At 37.5% G+C, this 24,844-nt stretch overlaps 1 protein-coding gene across 2 annotated transcripts in view; it reads right to left on the reverse strand.

Annotated features, from left to right (window-relative positions):
* The window catches only part of LOC102910536 (uncharacterized), an 80,828-nt gene that overhangs the window by 39,719 nt on the left and 16,265 nt on the right, over positions 1 to 24,844 (reverse strand). Inside the window, exons 3-4 of one of the 2 annotated variants that reach the window (XM_006995646.4) lie at positions 18,952 to 19,143; positions 16,299 to 16,392 (exon numbers count right to left, since the gene is read on the reverse strand). In XM_006995646.4, the coding sequence (XP_006995708.1) occupies positions 16,299 to 16,392; positions 18,952 to 19,143 (286 nt within the window). Of the gene's footprint in view, positions 1 to 16,278; positions 16,393 to 18,951; positions 19,144 to 24,844 lie in introns of both variants that reach the window. The other variant, XM_042269045.2, reaches the window with a different exon arrangement.

The raw sequence follows: 24,844 nt of genomic DNA on the forward strand, positions 1-24,844 counted from the left end.
ATCAGGTAGAAAAAAATATCAACTTGTCAAGAAGGTTAATTAGTATCAGTCAATAATCACTGAGAAACAGTGTTCATATCTCACAGGCTATAAAACAGCACAGCAAATTCAAATTAAGGAATATTTGGAAGGCTCTTTTACATGTGTTCCTATCATTGTTGGTTACCCAAATTTCAAGCCTTATTAATATATATGATCAAAATGTAGGTCATGATTCAGTCATAAATTATCAGTGAGTAAAGGAGGAAGACAAATAAGATAATGGTTTTTACTAGTTTAGCTATATGGCTCCTATATAAAGTGTCATCATGTTTTCCCAAAGGCAGTTGCCAATTAGCAATTAATTTTAGTCTAGTTTAGGTCATACAAGACACAGGAGTTCCCAAGTCAATTGATCCTTGACAACACTGCCTTCTATTACCAGGTCTATAGTAATGCATATCTAGAGAGATGGCTGTCATTTTCATTCCATGGAGAAATGATACAGAGCATTAATCTCTTGCCCTTGCATCTGAGAGAGACTGTATTGAAGTCCAGTTGGTTATAAATCATACTCCATCAACATCTGAAAGGTAATTATATTTCTAAAAACCAGTATAACATGTCATGGACTAGGCACCACGCAGTAAACCACCTTGCTATCATGCAGTAGGCTGTGGTTGTTTTCTTATAGTTTTATGACATTATTGAGGGTTCCTATAAGGATAGGTGCAGAAATATAGTTTTGTATGTCCATGCTTATATCAGAGAGATGGGTGAATTTGCTGAGGCAACAAGAAGTTACAGTAAAATACTAATTAAACTGTTATTTTGGAATACAGATGCAAGCTCTGACAAGTATACTATCATTGTGCTTTATCTCATCATAGACTTTCTGGAATTAGGTCCACACTTCATGCTTATTTTGGAATAATTTCCAAGACAGAGGATGAAAATTTTGACAGATAATTTATTATCTAATCCTTCCCATTCTTCCTTTGTCTGTGCATTGTATTTTAGTCAAAGGATATATTAACATAATTGTTACTTGAAGATTGAGACTCATATTAGGAACATAAGCCAAACTGATAAAGGGACAGAGAGACAGGGAAAAAAGAAAGCTTTAAGAGAAATGCTAAAGAGAATTCTAAAAAGTTCACAACATAGCTAAATAAAATAGAACAAGATATTATTGGGTCACAGAGAAAATAAAAAAGCCATGAAAATTGTACTTTTTAAGATCAAATTTTAACTTATCCAACAAATTTTTGTTCTACCAAGTAAAGATATTTTTCTATTATCAACTCATAGAAAAAGAAACATTTGTTAAATACTAGAAAGGAGATGATAAAAGATAAATGAAATTATTGATGTGCTTTTGGGGTCTTTCAGATAGGCCCATTGGAGGGATCTTCTGACAGCTACCCTCAATGACCACGATCAATGGGAAGAAGCCATATCAAATCATTGCGCCAATTCTACAGTATACAATATAATATACAATATAATATACAATTCTACAATATACAATATAATAATCTTTGTTTGGAAGTCAGAGGCAGACTTGTTAGAGGTTTGTCTCTCTCATTTCACCATAGGATGGTGCTAGTGTCTTTAACCACCGTATCTGCTGAATTCCTGAATTGTTGCTTTTATGTGGAAATTCTCAATTTTCTTCAAGGCACAAAGCCCAGCTTTGTAAAAAAAAAAGAGTTTTAAATACAAGTGGATATAAAGATAATGTGCAATTTGGTTAATTGTTATTTTCTGCCATGAATTTAAGCTTAAGACATTAAAGCAAACGTTTTGCCTTTCACCAGAGCACAAGGTTGGTTTTGAAGTTTTAAACAATTTCACTAAGATTTTTCAAGTTTCCCTATTGACCTAAAAACCACAAGGGGGAAGATTTGAAGAATAATATTCTCTTTTCAATTAAAGAGATTCTTCAGTGTTTCTAGAATGCCTTTTTAGAGTAAAATATTGAACCATTGCCTATTATCCCAACATTTGGGAGGCAGAGGCAGGAGTATTGCCATAAACTTGAGGCCAATCAAGACTACCCATGAAACTCTGTCTCAAGAAAGGGAAAAGGACTAAGATGTTATCACGGCAAAAGGACAGTTTTCGCCTTGCTGATTTATATGGTGATATTTTGTTTGTGCTCTAACAAACAAAGCTTGTCTGGAGATCAGAGTGCAGAGGTAGCCACTAGAAGCCAGGCAGTGGTGGCACAAACTTTTAATCCCAGCACTTGGGAGGGGGAAACAGGAAGTGACATGGCTGAGTGGAGAGAGGAAGCGATAAGGCAAGTGGAGACAGGAGCTCGACTCTTTCAGACTGAGGACTTGGTGTGGTAAGAGGTGGTGGCTGTGGCTGGCTCTTTTGTCTCTCTGATCTTTCAGCATTTACCCCAATATCTGACTCTGGGTTTTTATTATTAAGACCAATCAGGATCCATGGATTTACATAGTAGATTTCCTTTAGCAATTAATGAATTAGGAAAATGACAAAAGATAAAATTTTAGTTATTTATAATCAGTGAAATAATTAGTAACCTTCTTGATGTCAAATATATGCAGAGATGTTACACATTAAACATGCAGTAGTGATCTTGAGTTCATCAAAATTTTCACAGAACTGTTTATAATGGAGAGGAGGCATTTAAATATTTGAAAAATGATATTAACTTCTAAGAAGAAAGTAAGTCATAATAATAGTGTCACATATATATGGAATACCTTAATTAATTAGATATTTTCATATATTATCTATGATGAATGATTTCCTGGGCTTATCATCTCTTATTTTGAATATACTCAATTTGTAAATATAACAAAGTTGGCAACTGAGTATGTTTTGTGAGTATCACTTCCAAATTTGGAAAATCTAATTGTTAAAAAAATTCTCTTTTGGGGGAGGACATTTCTCCTGAAGTGTTGCTACTATTTTATGGTTTTATTTTCCAGTTATATCAGTATTTGTTTTGTGATCATCAAAATATATTCATTTTTTGAAACTCTAATAAATTCAAAATGCCCCAATATAGTTACTGTGCGATTTCGTATATGAAAATGATTCAAGTATGTTTATTCTGTGGCAAAGACTCCAGCAAATAAGCTTATTTTAGAAGGCAAATTAATTTTTAAAAATTATTTATGATCAGAAGATTAACAAAAAATTACCAGCAAACTCAGTGGTGAATTCCCATAGGACTAAATTATACAGCATACACACTTTTGCTGTCAAAGGTTCAGAATATGTTGCACTTTCTAATTATATGCTCATGTTGCAATTATAACAACTTTGAAAGCTACTTTGTGCTAAATCTAAAGGTGTGAATGGGGTTAGGTGAAGAAGAGCTAATAAATACAAAGTCTTACCACAACTCTCTTAAATCTAATTGTTAAGTCAATTAGAAAAAAATTAACATGGACAATTCAAGGATCAACTCAAACTCTTCTGTTTGTATATGTGTTCTCTAGCTGAATAAAGAAATTAACAATGGAAAACCGTATTTAATTCAGTGGAAACAATTTGAGATTAAGCATCTAAAAAGCCAGTATTTATCAAAGGCAATATTTTAAATGTATGCTTAGAGTATAGTGCATCTAGACATCTTTCTAAATAGCAAAAGTCTCCCAGTTCTTTATTAAGTAGCTAATTGATTTCTATTCGATTCTATTTTGTAAAGTCTCCAGACTAGAAAACAATTTCAAAAAGAAGAATGTGCTAGATTGGGACATGTTGGATCATTTGTGGCTTCCCTAGTCAAGGAAATATTTAGATAGACATAATAATAACAATAGCAAGCATTTATCCACACAAAGATTGAGAGGAGGAAAGGGAGAATAAAATATAATGAATATAGCCTAGATGATAAGCATTTCATGTGCACTTCCTCATGAGTTTTACCCACACTCAGAGTATACCTGGCATTTTCTAAAAGATGAGAAGGGAGTAGAGAATATGAAGTCAACACGGAGATTTGGAAACTGGATAGGTGACAGGTATAACTATAACTATGGGGGCAAAGAAGAAGCAAATTGTTAGAAATGCAAAAGTGCATTCTGTATGCTAGATTTTCTAATGCATAGTTTCTTCCTACAAAACAAATGCACACTTCAAGAGAAAAACAGCCAGCCCAAAACCATTTGATAGTTTTAGAGAATACCATTTTGGAGATATGAACAATATTTACATTAGGTTATTCATCCAGAGTAGTTTAATCATTTTGAAAGATGCTTTGGAACAAATCTTTAATGTTGCTATTTTAAAGTTCAAATATTTAATTTATTTGAACTTAGGTAGAAAATAACTTGCCACAAATCTTTTGTTCAATAATCGTTTATGTTAACCTTTTAGTGTTAAAATGTTTAACTGGCTTTGATAATGAGATGGTATCAGATTAGACACGTATATAGAAGTATAAAGCTTGGGATTATTTAATTTCAGTACAGTTCTTACATCTATAGAATACAGAGATTGCTATTGGCATATTTAAAGATAAATAAAAGACAACAAAAAGATTTTGTGGCTGTCTTAGTTAGGGTTTTTTATTGCTGTGAAGAGACCACTGCAGCTCTTAAAAAGAAAACATGTAATTGAGGTGGTGGCTTACACTTTCAGAGGTTCAGTTCATTATCATCATGATGAGGAGCATGGTGGCATGCGGGCAGACATGGTGCTGGCTACATCTTGATTAGAGGCAGCAGCAATTTGACTGACTGTCCCACCAAGTGAAGCTTGAGAAAAGAGACCTCAAAGCCTGCCCCCACAGTGGCACACTTCCTCCAGCAAGACCACACCTACTCCAACAAGGCCACACTTTCTAATAGTGCCACTCCCTTTGGGGGCCATTTTCTTTCAAACCACCACATTCCACTCCCTGGCCCCCAAAGGCTTGTAGCTATATCACAATGCAAAAATTCATCCACTCCAACTTCAGAAGTCCCCATAGTCTATAACAATGTCTCACACTTGTTTCAAAGTTCAGAGTCCAAAGTCTCTTATGAGACTCATGCATTCTCTTAACTGTAATTCTCAATAAAATTAAAATAAAAAAGCAGATCATGTACTTCCAACATATAATGGCACAGGATATATATTACCATTCAAAACGCAGGGAAAGGAGCATAGAGAGGAAATACTGGATCAAAGCAAGACTGAAAAAAAAACAGGGCAAACTCCCAAATTCTGCATCTTCATGTCTGATGTTGAAACACTCTTCATATCTCCAACTCCATTCAACTTTGTTGATTGCAGCACACTTCTTTCTCTTGGGCTGGTTCCACTCCCTGTTAGCAGTTCTCCTGGGCAGGAATCCCACGACTCTGGCATATTTAACATCTTGGATTCTCCAAGGCAATCCAGGCTTCAACTTCACAGCTTCACACAATGGCCTTTCTAATAGGCATGCATTCAGGGACAACCCTTGCACATGCCTGGCCTTAGTGGCTTTATTCCATATCTTAGTTCTTCTATCCTTAACTCTAAAGCCAGAACCACATGGCCAAGGCTGCCAAGTTCTGCTGCTTGCTGAGTCTGGATTGTGGTCCCCTCATTCAATTACATCTTTACCAGCTTCTTGTCTTTCACAGCAGAAACTTGACTATCCTGAAACTTGCTCTGTAGATCAGGCTGGCCTCAAACTCAGAGATCCACCAACCTCTGCCTTTTCAGTGCTGGAATTAAAGATGTGCCCTACCACACCCAGCTGTAAGCTTTTCTTCAGTTCTTTTTCACAAGTTGAATACTTAGCTAGGTAGCTTCTTGCTCTGAGGTCACCAATACCTTTATTCCATTTCTTAATCACTTTATCTCCTTGAACATAGGATTTAGGTCTATTTCACTTCCTGATTCCCCTTTTCTCAATCTGTGTACATTTTGTATTTTTATTTGCTCAGCTTGCTCCTTTTCATTATAAATCTTCATTAGAGTTACCACCAATAACCACATGACAGAGTCTACACTAGGCTGTTTGGGCAACACAATTAATCCAAAACTCTTCAATTTAGCCACAGGCAGACTCTTTGGCACTCTGATTACCAAAATATCACCCAGAGAACCAAAGTTAATTACTATGCCTAAGAGATCCAAATCAAAAATGTCTCTGGTCTGCAAGCCTGTTGCTCAAAGGCAGATAGTTCCTGAAATGCTGGAGGCTATTGTTTATGGGAGATAACAAGATACATGTTTTTCATTCCTCTAAGCAAGTTTCTTTGACCCATCTGCACAGATGAGCTTGATCACATGTGGGAGGGAAGTTCACAGGCTGGAGGTACATCAGGATGTATGCTTGGCCCAGATTGGAAATGATGGGAAATGCAATGAATTATGGGTTTTCCTTCTTAAACTGTTGCAAACTGTGATTCTGGGTCATGTCCTGGGAACTGTTGTTGTGCCCAGATCACGAACCCCAGAGAGACCACCAAAGACGAGCATGCCGGAATGCAAAAGCAAGGTTTAATTCTGGATATCCAAAAGCAATACAAGCCTAGGCAGGGACTTCGTCCAATACATCCAACGCAGTGGAGGCTGGAGGAAGTGCCCGCCTGTCTGCAAGCTCAGTTTTTAAAGGCAAAAATCACAAGGTTACATCATTTAGGGGTGCTAGTACAGATACAATTCTGATTGGCTGGCTTCTAGGGGCTTTCTAGAAATTACTTCTAAGGGAGTGGTTGCCTGCCACCATTTCTCATTGGCTGCCCTCAGGTGGGGGCATTTTTGTGGTCAGTTACCTGGAAACCAGGGAGAGGACATTCCATAGTCTGGCAGGCATTACCTCGTGACTACCTTGTGACTCTGTACTTTTACACTTCCTGGTTTTTGGAATCTAAACTGACTGGTTTCAGTAACTAGTGGCCTATTCCTAAAAGGAGGAATCTGAGGCCTTAATTTTAGGGTGAAAGCATTTTGGTCTTATTTCTAAGATGGCTCATTTTGGTCTCACACTGTTAGGATTCTGCCACTCCTCCAGCTGCATGACTGTACATGGGCTGTTCAGTAGTAACTAAGCAAGGGGTTTTACATCTTACATCATGAGCAGGATGGTTATGTAATACACACAGCATGGTCATGCAATCTGCGCATGTGTAGCATAGCTCTGTAAGCCCAGCTGGGCATGTTGAGGGGAATCCTTTTTTTTTTTTTTTCCTTTCCTGGAACTCACTTGGTAGCCCAGGCTGGCCTCGAACTCACAGAGATCCGCCTGGCTCTGCCTCCCGAGTGCTGGGATTAAAGGCGTGCGCCACCACCGCCCGGCAAGGGGAATCCTTAAAAGCCAGACACAGACTCCTCCCCTCTTCTGCTCTCTCCTCCTCCCCGCTTCTCTCTTCTCCACATGTGTCTCTGCCCCAGGCCTGGCCACACTTTCTTCTGTCCTCCACTTCCTCCTAATAAAGCTCTGATACTGGGGTATTGTCATGCCTCATGCCTCATGACCTCTCTAGAATGGTAACCAGCACCACTTATTATTTTTTAAAACCAACAGGAACCTGGGTATGGACCTGGTCAGATCCCATCCACCTGGCTAGTATTTAATTTGGCTTTAAACTGTGGTAGTGGTCTTGCAGGGGGGCGTAAAACAGCTTGACCACACAGCTACCATGACAGGCTTTGGGGCCCAGACACAGTTGCTGTGACAGGCTTACTGACAAGCAATACCTGGATCCAGGAAAAGCCATAAGCTAACACCACCCAGGGATCCACCCAGGAATGGGCCAATGGGCCAGCATCTAAGGGTAAGTACCTGATATCCCAAACATTCCAACCATTAGATAAGATTGTCTGATGTCCCTGAGCCTAGCGCACACTTATTTCCCTTTTTCAGATACCCTTAGACAAATGTCAGCCAATCAGGGTCCTAGACTCTAGAAATCCCCTCACCCCAACCACTGCTATAATAAAAACCCCAGCCTGCCTGGGCTCTTGGCTCTCTGTTCTCACCAGAGAGTATACACAACTATGTCTCTGTTCTCTCTGGCTTCTCTGTGTCAGACAGGGAGTCCAAGTTCCAAGCTTGAAAATAAAATCTCTTTGCTTTCACATATGAGATTCAGTCTTTGTGGTGGTCTTTTTGGGGGCCCCACAATCTGGGCATAACAGTCTTATTCTCAATTGGTGAGATTAATATTTTCTGGAGGCTCCAGGGAGATTCAGACCACCCATCCAAATTCTAAAGCTCTGGGCCCAAGGGGCTGCTTCAGGAGGCAAGTACTTTGGGACATTCCAAGGCTCTGAGGCTGCCTACAGTTTGCAGACTACTGGAGTGAACTTTCATGCTGAGAAATGCAGCAACCATCTATTGAAGCCTCCTGGTGAGCCGTAGTCTGGTTCTATTCTGTAAGATCCCTATCTTGGACATGGAGGAGGTTCCACAGGACCCCAATATTCTTCTGTCCAGGGCATATAGCAGCAAGAAGTTGACTGCCCATCTGGTTCTGGCTCTGAGTGGAAAGCTTTTGTTTACTTATTGGGGAAAGTTTTGTCTTGTTGCAAAGTTTTATTTGCCTACTTCTCCAGAAAGTTGTGTATGCTTGTTTTGTTGGAAAGTTTTGACTCTCTGTGTTTTCTGGTGTGCCCATGAAAGTTTTGTCTGTTTCTCAAGAGAGTTGTGTCTCCCTGTTTTGTTGGAACGTTTTGTCTATGTTTTTTGGTGTATCCAAAAGTTTTGTTGCAATAATGGTGCTAAGTCAGAAAAGAGTCAAATAGTTTGCTATCTCTGCTGCTAACAGCAGCCAGTCACCATCACGGTCATGGCTGCATTTATGGCCGTGACTCAGAATTTATCCCTGAGCTCTCTGGTCACTGGATTCAGGTTAGCAGGAATTTAGATGTCTTTTGGGTGTGGATAACATTAAAGTTGTTTCATGCTGTTCTTCTTTATTGGAAAACTGGCTCTAGAGTGGATTATGGCTCTCCCTTCTCAGACCCAGGCATGCTTATTTCAAAGTGTCCTCTGTGTTTCTGTGTCAGTCTGAGCTGCCTAACAGTGATGGGGGAAAGAAAGTAAAGCAGAATAGACAAAAAAATTAGACTTGGTTTATGTGAACATTCTGTACCTTGAGATTTATGTTTATTTTGTTGGATATGGTTAAAAGTCTGTAAAAATCTGAAAAAAACATCAAAACTAGTAGCACTAAGAGTTGATAATTAAAAATCTGTGCGTGGGTAATTTTAAAGGAACAAATCTATGCATAGGTAACTTTAAAGGAACCATGTGGCATTCCATTTTGGATTGCTACCATCTTTAGGCAGCCACATGGCTGGTTGCCATCTTTGCTAGGGTTGGAGAAGCCGGATATCCCATGATTTCCCCATCTTTGGGCAACAACATGTCTGGTAGCCATCTTTGCTAGGCTTGGAAAAGACAGATATCACGTGAGTTCACTGGCGTCTTGATTAAAGGTGATCACATGGAGTGGGATAACCAAGAAGCCAACAACAGGTCTCCAAGATATTTTGGATTGGGGTAGATTTTTGTATGATAATTCCTGTCCTCCCTTGAAAACAAGGTTTATGAATGATAGGATTTAAAAACAATGCTTGCTTAATGAGGCATTAAAGCTTCACCTCCATGCTTTAATATGCAAGAATGTACCTTGCTTGGCAGCTAAACTTTGTAATTTAAGAGTCACCCAGGTGATACTGGTTTTAAAGACATGAAGAGATTATGGGGAAGTTTGCAAATATCTGTCAGGGCTAGAGTTCTCAAAGAGGGCCTAGTCATATTTGTGGACCTTAGTGGTTTTGGAAATGCTCGTGCTATATGATTGTCAATCAGAAGCAACAGCCACAATGAAATGGAGCAGGCTGAGATCTAGAAAGTAAGCTATGTATGTGGTGCTGAAGGTGGGGCCAAAGAGGTGATCCAGGCTCCTTGAGAAAACCCAAAAGGTTGTTACTAAATCCCAGATATTGAGCTTAGGATTGTTTGCACTGTTGGAGCTTGGTTATGACTTAGTCAGATTGTGGTTATGCCCTATTTTCTCTCTCTTGAAGTGAAAAGGGGTACTTTATTTTTTATATTGCAGGAACACATAGTTGAGAAATTTTAAACTTTTTAAGAGAAAATTTTGAAATTGTACAGAAAAAAATTTAAAATAGGTATTGTTTTAAGGAAGAATTTTTAAAATATTTAAATTTATAAGGCTATGGAACATTTTAAATTTATAAAATGTTTCACATTTTTAATATTTGGACTTAAAATAAAAGACTAAAAATTAAGGACATAGATATAAGCACAAAACACTAAACACCAGAAATTGGGATATTCCAATCTTATGATACAGCAAGATGGTGACCTAAGCAGTCTGGCAAAGGGCTCTGAGCTGCTTCTCAGCCTAACTTCTCAACCCTTTGGGGGTTGAAAGGCCTTTGACAGAGGTAGGTAGTGTAGGCCTACCTGCATGTCAGATGTTTCCACTGAAATTCCTAACAATGGCAAAAATGCAGTTGTGAGATAGCAACAGGAATGGTTTTGTAGTCGGGGGTTCACCACAACATGGGGAACTGTGTAGAAAGGTCGAAGCACTGGGAAGGTTAAGAACCACTGGTTTAGAGAATGTCTCCTTATTTAAGGTCTAGTCATGCTTAAGAATGTATTTCTAGCCTCCTTATCTTTGCTTACTTTGTTAAACTTAAGTTATTTTGATAAACTGAGTCATAAAAAGCTGCTATATTCTGTAATGGTGTACTCTAAAAGGATCAAGAAATTTCTCAGTCTCTCTGTGGACTGTGTCTTTGAGTGAAAAGCTTTATTTTGATACTAAAAGGTGCTTCAATTGAGAAATTATTTTTTAAGGCTCAAACTTCACAGAGATAGAGGTATAAATCCTATTCCCAAGGTCAGGCATTTAGATAAACCCCCCATTCCTTCAGCTGCTTGAAGAAAATTCCTGCTTAACTCCCTAAAAAGGGAGTTATTCTCCTTATCTCTGGCAAAAAGAACTTGTGGTCCATTAACATATGTGCTGTGGATATCGTTCTTTATAAATAAAACACTGATTGGCCAGTGGCCAGGCAGGAAGTATAGGTGGGAGAAGGAGAGAGGAGAATTCTGGAAAGCGGAAGGTGGAGGAAGGAGACACTGCCAGCTGCCGCCATGACAAGCAGCATGTGAAGATGCCAGTAAGCCATGAGCCACATGGCAAGGTATAGATTTATAGAAATGGATTAATTTAAGATATAAGAACAGTTAGCAAGAAGCCTGCCACAGCCATACAGTTTATAAGCAATATAAGTCTCTGTGTTTACTTGGTTGGGTCTGAGCGGCTGTGGGACTGGCAGGTGACAGATTTGTCCTGACTGTGGGCCAGGCAGGAAAACTCTAGCTACACATATGGCTATGGTGCCTATCAACTTGTCAAGGACAATGCTAACCTCTAAGCTTCAGCCTGCTGGTAAGCCCTACCCCAGCAAGTCCTAGTCTTATGAAAGCTAATAAATTATTGTAAACTATTAAGGATAATTAAGAAAAATCTGACTAAAATAAAGTCTTTAAAGAAAGAATAAAGTAATCTATAAAAAAAATAAGTCATGCAAGGATGCCCCTGGATCCTGTATGTTGCTTTATTGATTTTTTAAAAAAAAATGCTGATGAGCAAACAGCAGCTGCTGAGATACATTGGATTATGGAAAGAAGTGCTGAATTTTAAACCAGCCTATATACTTTAAGGATGCATTGGCTTCAGAATGGTTGTTGGGTATTGTGTTGCCTTGGGGGAGAGGTTATACTTTTGTTTCTACAGAAAACAAAAAGCTATGGATTCCTTCAAAATTAATAAAGATCAGATTTGACTGGGGAAACCTCCTGAGGATCTTGGCTACAGATGTGAGGGAGGAATCCAGGAGTGACTACAGGGCAGATGACATATATGCTGATCCATCTGCATGGGAACAGTTTTGAGACTGGACTGCAAATGTTACAATTAGTTTTCCCAGGACTTAGCCATTGTCTCCGTTTTCTCAGATTCCCCTGGAGATTCCATCACATCCAGACAACAGGATGCAGTCTAGAGAACACAGCACCCACATTCCCAAGAATTGAGTGAATAGTTTCTGGTCATTTGGTGGATGTTTGTCATTATTTAGGGGGGTTGGTTGCAAGTTGTTATTGGCCATGATCAGGAAAGAATGAAGGAGGTTAGATTTAGGGATCTATTTCAAAAAATGGGGGGATATGGAAAAGGGTAGATTATTGGATCTACTTTTAAACTAAAAAAAAAAAAACTACTAGTCTCAAATATTTCTCATTGGCATGGATTTTGTATATTGATAAACATTTAAAGTTATTTTTGTTATACTATGTGTGTGTGTGTTTCTACTCTTATTTAAGGTATTGTACCTATGCAGCTCATTTAAAAATGAAATATATAATTAAGAAATACAGATTAGTAGTTAGTTGTCTATAATAATCAAACTTGTAGTCACGTTAGTTATGTTTTCATGATTAAGCCTAGGTTCATTTAGCTCAGATACACTTAACTGTAAAATAATGGTCTTCAAACTTGTCAGAGATTTGATGAATATGGCATTTAAAATGTTTAATGGAAAAAGCATACTATGACAGAGATTCTCAGATCCTAGCAGTGACATCAATGTCTCCAAGGAAGATGATGGAGCAACACAATGACTCTACCTGAGTTTGGTAACACTAACCACTCAGCAAGACTGCCCCAATGCAGCATCTGCTACCAGGACCAGGCCAAAACTATGGAGAAGCAGGACACTGAAGAGTTTATTGCCCTACTTTGGCTAGACAAAGTAAGGTCAATATCTCCCATGTTCCTCCTCCACATGAAAGCCTCTCATCTTCTCGTACTGGCAGACAAAGACTGATGCTGTACTGATACCTCTACTTCCAATGCCATGTCATGAAGACCACAGGAACCTGGGATGGCTATCTAGGTAATGGACTAGTCTCTGTTATGTTAATTGATATATAGGCCATTTGGATTATACTTTGTGCTATAATTTATTCTTCTCAGATCTGATGGTGTTGTCAGCTTAGCAGCAACAGGCAACCAAGTTCTTCCCCAAGGTTACAGTCACCTCTTTAGCTTATTTCATATGTAAAAAAAAAAATCAAACCTTACTTTTTCTAGAGCTACTAGGTCTCCTGCAGAGAAAAAGTAGTCAGGTTTGCCTTGCTAACAGGCTTCCTATGAAAAGATAAACAGGTTTCAGATGTAATTTTCCACTAAAGAGACATGATTTAAAATGACTGTTCTCAGATATAATTGCTTATGTCTCTTGTAAATTATTAGATAGAAGAAAAAAGGGTTAAAGTCTGTGCAAGTTTCTAAGGTCTAAAAATGTTTCAAGATACATAAGGGTCTGAGGATATGAAAGTCTATGCAAGTTTTGAGAGTCTTGGAAAATGATTTAAGATATAAATGCAAGTTGTAAAAATGGTAAATGTTTCAGATTTCTTTTCCCTTCTATGCTATTGTTACACTAGGACTTCAAAAGTTCCATGTTTTGACATTGATCAATGGAGTTCAGTCACAAACTCGAGATTTTAGATTTCTTTGGTTGTCTTCTAAGTATGAACTTAAAGGTACTTTCTCACCAGGCTGAAGACATCTCTGTACAATCTATACCTAGCTCTCTGGACACAAAGAAAATGTGCATGCTTTTAAACCCAAATCTATACCTTTTGCTGGGACTCAAAGTTGTGAGCCTACTCCAACTTTTTTTACAGACACCTGTTACCTGCTTTTTCTACAATATGGAATTCAGTACAGATTGATAATGTTAATATATCTAAAACTTTTATGTCTTTTTGTAAACTAAAAATTCATATAAGTTTCAGAGAATCTGGGGAGTCATGAGACTTGAATCCACTTCTCACAGATCAAAAGGACTCTAGATAATAACAGCCTAAGTTTCCCCACCTGGCTATTCCTGAGGGTGGTATTTCTCTCTCCTGGTCTTTGAGATTCCCCACTTCCTCAGTTACTAAGACTATGGGGCTAAAAGTTCTAAGTGTAAGAATTTTATTTAAGTTCCTAAATTTTAACTTCTGTTTTTAGTCTATATCTGACTCAGTAGGTTTCCACTTGGCTGACAGACACATCCAAGCATCAGCTGCTGACTATAACCTGCTCCAAATGCTTGTGAGCCTTGGACTTGCTGAAAGCTGATATGGACCAATTCAGCTGATATAAATGCTTCCTGTTTCTCCAGCTGGGTCAGTGAATCAGATGCTTCTGATGAATACTCCATTGCCTGAATTCCCTTCTTGCCTTTGACTAGCATTCCAGCCTTCCTGGGCCCTAACAAAAATGTCCAAATTTCAGCAGGAAGTAATTACATAAGAGAGTACATCACCCATTGTCCCCCAACAAGCTGTAATATTAGATCAAAAGGAAACTCCCTATCATTGGGGACCTGAGATGAAATAAGTGGTCCCCATTCTCATTTCTAGGTTCCTTCTAAATAGTAACTCTGTCAGTCATCACAGGGCTTTTCTGCTTCTGCTAATTGCTGTTGGCTCTTGCATCATTGATGTCTTAACTAAATGATAATTCCTGTCTGGGTAGCATTAAGTTGATGGTTATTAAATCCCAATATAAACAGGTAACATTACAGAGTCAACAATGTGACTCAGGATACAACTCAATGAGGGAATGTGAGAGCCAAAGTTACATTTTAAGTTTTAATTACTATGCCTAAGAGATTCATGAAACAAAAATATCTCTGATCTGCAAGCTCCTTACCCAAAGGCAGATAGTTCCTGAAATGTTGGAGGCTATTGTTTATGGGAGATAACAAGACACATGCTTTTCATCCCCCTAAACAAGTTTGACTCATCTATGCTGATGTGCTTGATCATGTATGGGTGGGAGATTCACAGGCTAGAGGTACATCAGGATGTATGCTTACCCATGATTGGACATGACGGGAAATGCAATAAATTATGGGTTTTCCTTCTTAAGCTGCTGTAAATTGTGATTCAAGGCCATTTCCTGGGAGCCTGGGTATGGACCTGGTCAGAACCCATCCATTTAGCCAGTATTTAAGTAAAGCTTGCTTCATATTTGGTTTTAAAATGTGGTAGTTTTTTATTATCTATTGGTGGAATTAACAATCACAAGAACTATTTCTAGGCAACATACTAAAATTCTTCTCTGAATCCTCTTGAGCCAGCTCCTGACATTTCAAATCATTATCAGCAACTTTGTCTTCTATGATCTCACTAGTATGGCCCATTAAGCAGTGCTTAAAGCATTTCAGTCTTTCCTAAACCAAAATACTAAAGTCTATACTACTCCAAACAAAAGATTGGTCAGGCCTATCATAGCATCATAGCAATATTCCAGTCCCTGATATCAACATCTGCCTTAGTTAGGGTTTTTATTGCTGAGAACAGACAACATGACCACTGCAACTCTTACAAAGAAAACATTTAATTGAGGTGGTGACTTACAGTTTCAGAGGTTCAGTCCATTATCATAATGATGAGGAGCATGGTGGCATGCAGACAGACATGGTGCTGGCTACATCTTGACCAGAAGGCAGCAGCAAGTTGACTAACTGTCACACTGAGTGAAGCTTGAGAAAAGAGACCTCAAAGCCTGCCCCCATAGTGACACACTTCCTCCAATAAGACCACACAGGTCTACTCCAACAAGGCCACACCTCCTAATAGTGCCATTCCCTCTGGGGGGCATTTTCTTTCAAACCACAACAGTGGTACTTTATGATTTGTTTGAACAACAGTACTTCTGACACCTCTTATACTTTCGGTCTAATGTGACAGCAAGGTCCCTTTTATTTATTTATTTTTTTATTCAGAGTGACTCCTTAAATACATTGATTCTCCAAGATCTCCACATGACTGTAGTGGGTAGCCATCGTGGAGTTGCCTTAATAATTTCACCAATACATGACTTCTTTTAAATGATCTGTGCATTTGAAAATATACTGTTAGCTATAAGATTTTCATGTCTAGAGCAAATTCTTTTTACTCATATCTTCCTTGCCCTCCTCTGGCAACTTTTGTTTCCTTTTTACTATGTATTTTAGTTTTCTCCAAGCCTGTCTTTAATATCTGTTTTAACTTGATTCTACCTGGAAGAAAATGATGGGAAGAAGAGGTAGAGAGCATTTGCAGTGTCACTGCTGTAGACCTGGCCTGTACTCTGTTGGTAATTGGTATCTAACCTGGCACCAAACATCCCATAGTTTTGCAATTTTATCTTTTGATAACATTTACTTTTAACATTTGTATGCTCTGCTTTCATTCTCTATAGCATTTTTCTCTTTGATGTCTTCTGTAAACCTAGTTTATTTGACAAATGAGTTTCAGTGTTTACCTCGCCTTGATTAGGTTGAGGAAGATTCCTATCAGTATCAAAACCATATGTAGAATTATGGTGAGGTCGAAGTTCTGACATATTCCTCTCTTCTCTGGCACATAAAAATAAAAACGCAATTCAGTTATGGAAAAACATTTGCATAACTTATTATACCAATGTCTTAATAATTTTTTAAATAATACACTATGAATGTTCCCATTTTAAGACTGTACTCAAGAAAAAGAATTGATAAAAGCTACAATCCATCGAATCTATTTTATCGTCAAGGTGCTTTACTCCATCTGATTCTATACATTTCATTGTAAAAACTTTCAAGCATATAGCAAAGTCAAAAGGAATTTCAGCAATTATTCATATATCTCCCAAAATTGATTCAACCATTACCATTTTATTGCATTTATTAACATATACATATTTATATATCCATTTTCCTATCCAACCATTAATCTATATTATTTATTATACAATTGAAAGTAAATTTTAGAAAGCAGGATATTACACAAAGAATTACACATTCTCATTAGAATATTATAGAAAGTCTGCTAGTTGGGTGTTTTAAATTCAATTTATAAATGAGAAACTTAAGGCTAAGAAAATTTAAAGAAACTCTCCTCTTAGGTAATGATTTGTGGGAAAGAGATGTGAACTCTATTTAAGCTCAATAATTTTTACATTCTCCACTAAGCTAAATAATTTCACAGAGTAGATTCAGAGTTATCTCATCAATTTACAATGCAGATAATAAAAGAGCTATAAAAAGGAACTCAAACTAAAAATCATGTTAAGTGAAAGAAAATAGAGTAGCTTAAGTACACAGAAAGCCCAGAAATGAGCTCAAATCCTATGAAGGCTACTACTATCTTGATTCTGTCATTCTCAGTACCATTAGTTATTTAATTTAAATCACTGACTAATCAAGAAGTGAGATATATACTCCTCTTTCTATAAATGAGGAAACAGTGAGCTTTTGCTTACTCAAAGTCACAGAGTCACAGAAGAAAGAGAATTGGAATATATGTCCATTGATTAAGAACTTTGGTATAGAGGACTGTAATTAAGTGCTCAGTGGTTAAAAGCACTTGCTCCTCTTCTGAAGGACCCAAAGTCAGTTCCCCACACCCATGTCTTGAAGCTCACTACTGTGTATAACTTTAGCTACAGGGTATCAGATGCCCTCTTCTAGTGTCTATGGACATTCCCCCTCACATTGTATACCCAGACACACATGCACATATATAAAAATGATAAATCTAACAAAGAACTTTGGGATAGGGAAATTACAGAGACTGTTTTTAAAGTGACCTACATGTTACTTATAATGATTCTTTAGTGTCCAAGGGGGGGGTTACAGCTTATATCAACTGATAATATGAAATTCTTCATATTAATTTGAATTTACATTAATGTTGATTAACATTTATTATATATACCCATAAATACACATATGAATACACATATGTATACGAATACACCACATAGCACTTAAAAGAATATGAATAATGGCACAGAGATTGGAAATTTAAAATGATAAAATAATTGGTGAGTTTAATCTTATGCTTTCAACAGACAAATACCTATGACAGTTCAAATTGCTGACTTTGTTGCAAATTGAAAGCCAGTTCTTATCAAAATGAGGCAAACAGTATCAGTTAGTTCCAGTTTTAAAATAATATTTCAAAGTATCCCCATGATGCTTAGAAGGTAACATTATCTTGTCACAGAGGAATGATAAAGTAAAGCAGATGATTATTTTAATTGATAGAAAGTTCATGAGATTATACATTGGTATTTAAACCACATATTTCTAAAGTTCAGAAGCACTGAAAACTATAAAGGATGGAGTTTGTTTTACATAAAGAAATAAAGGTGATTCAGCAAGGCATACCACCTTTAATACTGTTTTAGTTGATCAGATTCCATTAGCATAGCATGGAATTTATGCCTAGTAACCAGATTCAGCACCACAACTTTCACCAAGTTATTTGATCTTTCTATGCCTTGGTAGTCTCATCAGTATTTTATAGGCTTGTTGAGAGGATCAAATGAATTAATAGTTATGATATATTTGTAACTTATCCTGCCATGCATAATAAACAGCCAATACCTGATTGCTGCTTTTAGTATTATCCCGACCGTCTCTAAAGTGAGTAGGTCTGATTATAAACATCTCAATTTTGAGGATGAGGAAATTAAAGCTCAGGGAGGTGCAATTAGTTAAATAAGACAGAATCTCATCGAAGACAAGGCTATTAGATTCATATTTGGTGTCTTGGATATTGCTGCTGGTATAAAGGAGTTGGATGAACTAGCACAGCAGTGCCTGATCATTTGTTCCCACACCACCAGGGTGGAATGCACGGTGCACACAAGCATTGCCTTACTGGAAAGAAAACACTAAAATGGGACATTTTGTCAATTGCATTTGAGTTTTATCTGGAGAAGGGACTTTTAGATTTTTCCCTACTGAGATTCTAAACTAAATATGTGTACTTTGGCAGTGTTAATTTGACTTTGAATTATAATATTGATAAATAGGAAAGAAAACATACACATTGCATGCATGGTAAATGCCATTCACTATATCTTGATTAATTTGCTGATCAAATGAAAGACTATCTACTTTTCTTTGAAGTACTTAGAAATCTTTTACCTGTGATGATCTCCCTTCTTCTTTGACTTCCCTTTACAGTAGTGGATAATCTGGATTGCCACACCAACAATTAAAGCCAGTGCTATTCCAGGCAATGTTGCTACTAAAATCAGGTCCACAGTGTTCCAGAGTTGTTCACACTTGTCCCCCATGTACCAGTAGTCTCCCAACTGGCCTCTGAAATTTTGACATCTAGGTAGATAAAATAAATATCTCACACAATGGGAATACAAGTTATCTCATATGAGTGAATCAAACATTTTATTGTTGCTCGACCACAAAATTTCTCGTTAAGCTCCTTCTTAAGAGATTGACTTCATCCCATTTTTCCATTTGAGTAAGTGTTCTAAACTTACAGGTTTGAACACATTAAGTTATAATACCAAAGCTGTAAGATTTCAGGATTTTCTAACCATCAGCTAATGAAGATGTGGCAGTTAACACTTGGGAACAGGGAGAGAAGAAAGGTGTCTTAAGAATGCTTTCAAAACTATCCACATTTTGCTCACTGCTTGTACCAGTGCCCTGCTTTGGCTCCTCTAGCTCTCTGGCTTCTGTAAGAGTTCCACTCAGTGTAAGCTTCCCATTCTTTAAGGGCAGACTGTGTTCCTCCATCCCTCACTCACTTCTTTAAGACAAGTTAACAGACTGATTCTACCACACCACAACAAATGCAAGAAGAAACATGAGAAGAGAATAGACTGCCAGAAAAATAAGCCTGCCCCCATCTTTCCCAGGACTCCAGAGTCAGTCTCTCTCTCTCTCTCTCTCTCTCTCTCTCTCTCTCTCTCTCTCTCTCTCTCTCTTTCTCTCTCTCTCTCTCTCTCTCTCTCTCTCTCTCAAGAAGTGACTCATTTATGAACTACATATGTTTTTATAAGTTTTGGGATGCAGCCAAATAATGTAAATATGGTTCTCTGGTGCATAGACCAGAAACTGATGTGGCATATACCCACATAGAAATGTCTACAGGTTTGTGAAGACAGGAGAATGGGGTTTGTCATGTCTCCCTGGGAGTGACTAAAGGAAGAGTTTGCTGACATAGTGTCTTTAGAGATTTCGTCACTGTCTCCTAAAGGACTGATAGGAGATTACCCCATTGTTAAATAAAGGTGATTAATAAGTAAGCTACTTGTGGCCTTTTTGTGTTGTTCCAACACATTAAATATTACTGCATGGTTGACATGAAGGAATTTATTAGATGGTTATTATAATCTTTTATAGCGCTGATGGTCTATGATTCATTTTTTTTCTTTTGATTTTTTGAGACAGGGTTTCTCTGTGTAGCTTTGCGCCTTTCCTGGAACTCGCTTTGGAGACCAGGCTGGCCTCGAACTCACAGAGATCTGCCTGGCTCTGCCTCCCGAGTGCTGGGATTAAAGGTGTGCGCCACCACTGCCCAGCATATGATTCTTTAAGAAAATGTATTTGCCGGTTTCAAATTAATAGTCATCTACTTATAAGATGTGTCTTTTAGTATGTAATATACTTTCATCCATTTAAGGAAGTCAAAGAAGAGTTTGCATACGTTTCTTTCTGGAAAAAGACTTTGGTGAGAATATATTTCTTCTTTAGCCTAGCATAAATAACAAATGAATTATTTATTTTATAATAATATTTCCCTCATTCAACACATATCTACTATGTCCTAAATATTATTCCAGATATTTGAAAATATCTGAATATTTGATATTCTCAATATTTGAGAATACACCGAATAAAACAAAATGATCAATGTGCTCAATTAACTTACAATATAGCAGAGAGAAGTAGGAAAAAGTAAGCAAAAATAGTAATTTATCTACCGTGCTTAAATTTGAGAAGTGCTATGGGGTTAAGTAAAGTAGGATGGATTAAGGGGGATTGATACCATTAATATACTCTCTAACTAACACTGATGTTTCTTATACAACTTCTGGTGAATGAGATTAAAAATGTGGATTACATTGAGAAGTTGTTGGTCAAAATATAGAATTATAATTAAATAAGAAACATTGATTTTACAGCATGATTAATGCATTTAATGATTGTATATTATCATCTTGAAAAATTGTAAGAGAGTGGCTATTATCTTCTCACCAAAAAAGTGAGATCATGCATGTGATAATTAACTAGATTTAACCATATTACAATGTATGTGTCTTTAAAATACCACATTTTACATGCTAAATACAGAGATTCATGTGTCAAATAAATAAATATTTATATAAAGATTTTACTCCATAATGACAATATGAAACAAATAATTTTATATGCTACTCAAGACTAATGTGAGAATTCAATACAAATAAATATTTCAAATATTTAGAATAGTAACTTTCTGACTCTGTTCTTTTTCAAAATTCATTTATTTATTTATTTATTTTTACATCCTGACTGCAATTTCCCCTTTCTCTTCTCCTAGTCACTCCTCCACACCTCCCTTCTGCCTCCCAATCCCCATCTACTACTTTTCCTTCTCTGTTCAGGAAAGGACAGGTATCCCATGAATATCAACAAAACATGGCATATCAAGTTATAGTAAGACTAAGCAACTCTCCATGTACTAAGGCTGGGCAAGGCTATGCAGTATGAGGAATAGCATCCCAAAAGCCAGCAAAAGAGTCAGTGACAGCCCCTGTTCCCACTGTAAGGAGTCCCACAAAAAGACCAAGCTACACAACTGTCACATATATGCAGAGGGCCTAGTTTAGTATCATGCAGGCTCCCTGGTTGCTGGTTCAGTCTCTGAGCTCCTATCAGCCCAGGTTAGTTGATTCTGTGACATTTCTTGTGATGTCCTTGAACCATCTGACTCCTACTATCCTTCCTGCCTCTCTTCAGCAGGATTCTCCAAGCTCTGCCTAATGTTTGATGGTGGGTCTTTGAATCTGTTTCCAACAGTTGCTGGATGAAGCCTCTCTGATGACAATTAGGTTAGGCAGTAATACGAAGAGCACCTAGCAGGCTCCCTAGCTGTCAGTCTAGAGTCTGTGAGCTCCCACAAGCTTGGGTCAGTTATCTCTGTGTGTTTCCCATCAGGATATTGACCCCCCCCTCTTGCTCATACAATCCCTCCTCCCTCTCTTCAACTGGACTCCTGGAGCTCATTCATTTCTTATCTCTAGCCACATGGTGCTAAAGCTAATTTAAGCCCTCATTTTGCTTATCCTATCAGCAACATTTAACATAGCTGATCACTCTCCCTTCACTGAATTTTCACTTGACTTCCAGAACATTCTTTTATTTATGCATTTTTCTAGCTCATTGTTTATCTCTAAATACCTTTCTTAGTTTCTTGTCTTCATCCCACCTACTTAAAGTTGGAGTGTTTCATGATTACCATCAAATTTTTAGATCTGTATGCCTACCTTGGAGGACTTGTAGAATCTAGGAAACTAGAAAAAGACCATGGGGAGGAAAAAGAAATATCTTAAGATAATGGCATAGTAGAACACTGGTTATATGAAATGTGGGATAAGGGTAATGGAGGTTTAGGTGGAGAAATGGATGGGGGAATAGGCCAGAGGAGAGGGTAAGATATGGGATAACAAATACTAAGAATGTTTGGAGAGGCAGACATGGTGGTACATGCCTTTAATTCAGCACATGAGAGGCAGAAGCAGGCTGCCCTCTGAATTTGCAGCCAACCTTGTCTACATAGTGAGTTTGACACCAGTCAGAACTACATAGTGAGACCCTGAATAAAAAAAAAAGAATGTTTGAAAAGCTATATAAGAACCTATATTTATACATACATACATACATACATACATACATAGAGAGAGAGGAGAGAGAGAGAGAGAGAGAGAGAGAGAGAGAGAGAGAGAGAGAGAATATTCATATAAAAGTTTAGTTGGAGTCACCCTATATATACAGGGGATTATACTCTTTCTAAAATCCAAAGGTTGCCAAATAAAAAGCCCAATGCCAAGTGTGGAATATTTCCCCTCAGGTTGTTTGTCAGAGGTGACCAAAAAGTTCCCAAAACAATACAGGCTATTAATATTGCACTTTGTTGACAGGCAGAACTTGGTGGTCAGACTTTATCATTGAAGAAACCACATACTTTCATCACAGGACATAGAAAAATCATGTTGATGTTGATTGGAAGCTTCTTTCTTGGATGGCTAGGTTTCATAGTACCAGAAGGTACTATGTAATCTGCTGTGGGGGAAAAAATCATCACCAGTTTTACCTAGTTGTAAACTACAACTTCATACAAGATATGAAAATGGGCGCAATAGTGGCATAGATGTCATGGAGTTAATACACCACTTTCAATTGCATTTAAGGCCCACCCCATAGTACAAGACACATGCCTAACACTAGAGATCTGGCCAAAACCCATGGGTGGGGAGCTCAAGGGCTCCATAGTGAATCTACTATTACCATTTTGCTATATGGATACAGCATCAAACCTCTAACTTAGTGTCTCTCTACCCAGATTAGTGTACCTCTCATTTACCAATTACACATCTGACATTATACAATTATACATCTGTGAGTTATTATCTACAGTATACAAAAAAGCTAAAACACAAACAATCAAGAAAACAAATAAATTAAAATGGGGTACATAACTATACAAAGAGTTCTCAAAAGATGAAACCCAATTGAGTCAGAAACACTTGAAGAAATATTCAGCACCCATAGCCATCAATGACATGCAAATTAAAACTACTTTGAGATTCTATATTGCCCCAGTCACAATGACTAAGATCAATAAAATGAAGGATAGCAATGCTGGTAAAGATGCAAGGGGAATATTTATTATCTGCTAGTGGGAATGTAAATTTGTACAGCCACTCCGCAAGTCAGTGCTGTGGTTCCTCAGGAGGCTGGGAATCAATCTTCCTCAAGATTCACTCATGTACATATACTCAGAAGACTCTACAGCCCATTATAGAGATACTTGTTCATCCATGTTTGTTGCTACTCTACTTATAATAGCCAGAAATTGGAAACAGCCTATATGTCCATCAACAGATGATGGGGAATGAAAATATTGTATAGTTACACAATGGAATATTATTCAGCTGTTAAAAAAATAAGAAATTATGAAATTTGCAGGTAAATGGATGGAGCTAGAAAAAAATAATCCCGGGTGAGGTAACCCAGCCCCCAAAGACAAATATTTTTTAAAATATTTCTTAGTTACTTGTATTTCATGTGAGAACTCTGCTCAGCTCCATACTCTACTTTTAATTGGGTTGATTTCTTCTCAGTGTTTAAAATTTTTATTTTCATGTATATTCTAGACACTAATCTAGCAAATGTATAGATACATCCAAAGTTTTTTTGAGGGGCTTTTTGTTTGTTTGTTTGTTTGTTTGTTTGTTTGTTTGTTTGTTTTCTATTCAGTAGGCTGGTGATGGCCATTTCTTTGAGCAGTTTATTTGGTTGTGGATGCCGATCTGGCTACAGATGAAAGAACAAAGAAATTGGAAATGAATTATAATTTGAAGGAGATAGGCACTGAGCATGGTAGCACATGATGGTAGTTCCAGAACTCTGGAGGCAGAGACAGAAGGATCACAAGTTCAAGGCTATTCTGAGATATATAGTTAGATTCTCTCTCCCAAGCAAACAAAAATAATAAAGAGAGGATTCCCCCCTCTTGGTTTCTTAAATAACTAAGAAAGTAGTAAATGAAGATGCCAAAATTTAAACTTCAGATCACTTATTTGAGGAAAGTAATGAGCGGAGAAAATGGGAGCTTCTTTCTCATGATCAGAATAGCAGCAAAGAGTTCAGATACCTGGGAAGAGAAGAATGAGGAGGAACTTGAGATTGAAAGACACACACACACACACACACACACACTTCGGAGCTTTGCTTTTCTGCCTGACAACTAATAGAAGACAGAAAAAGCAGAACACATGCAAATATAGGAAAAGTTCTTCATGTCAAA

The sequence above is a fragment of the Peromyscus maniculatus genome, chromosome X (assembly GCF_049852395.1).
Source record: "Peromyscus maniculatus bairdii isolate BWxNUB_F1_BW_parent chromosome X, HU_Pman_BW_mat_3.1, whole genome shotgun sequence".
Lineage (NCBI taxonomy): Eukaryota > Metazoa > Chordata > Mammalia > Rodentia > Cricetidae > Peromyscus > Peromyscus maniculatus.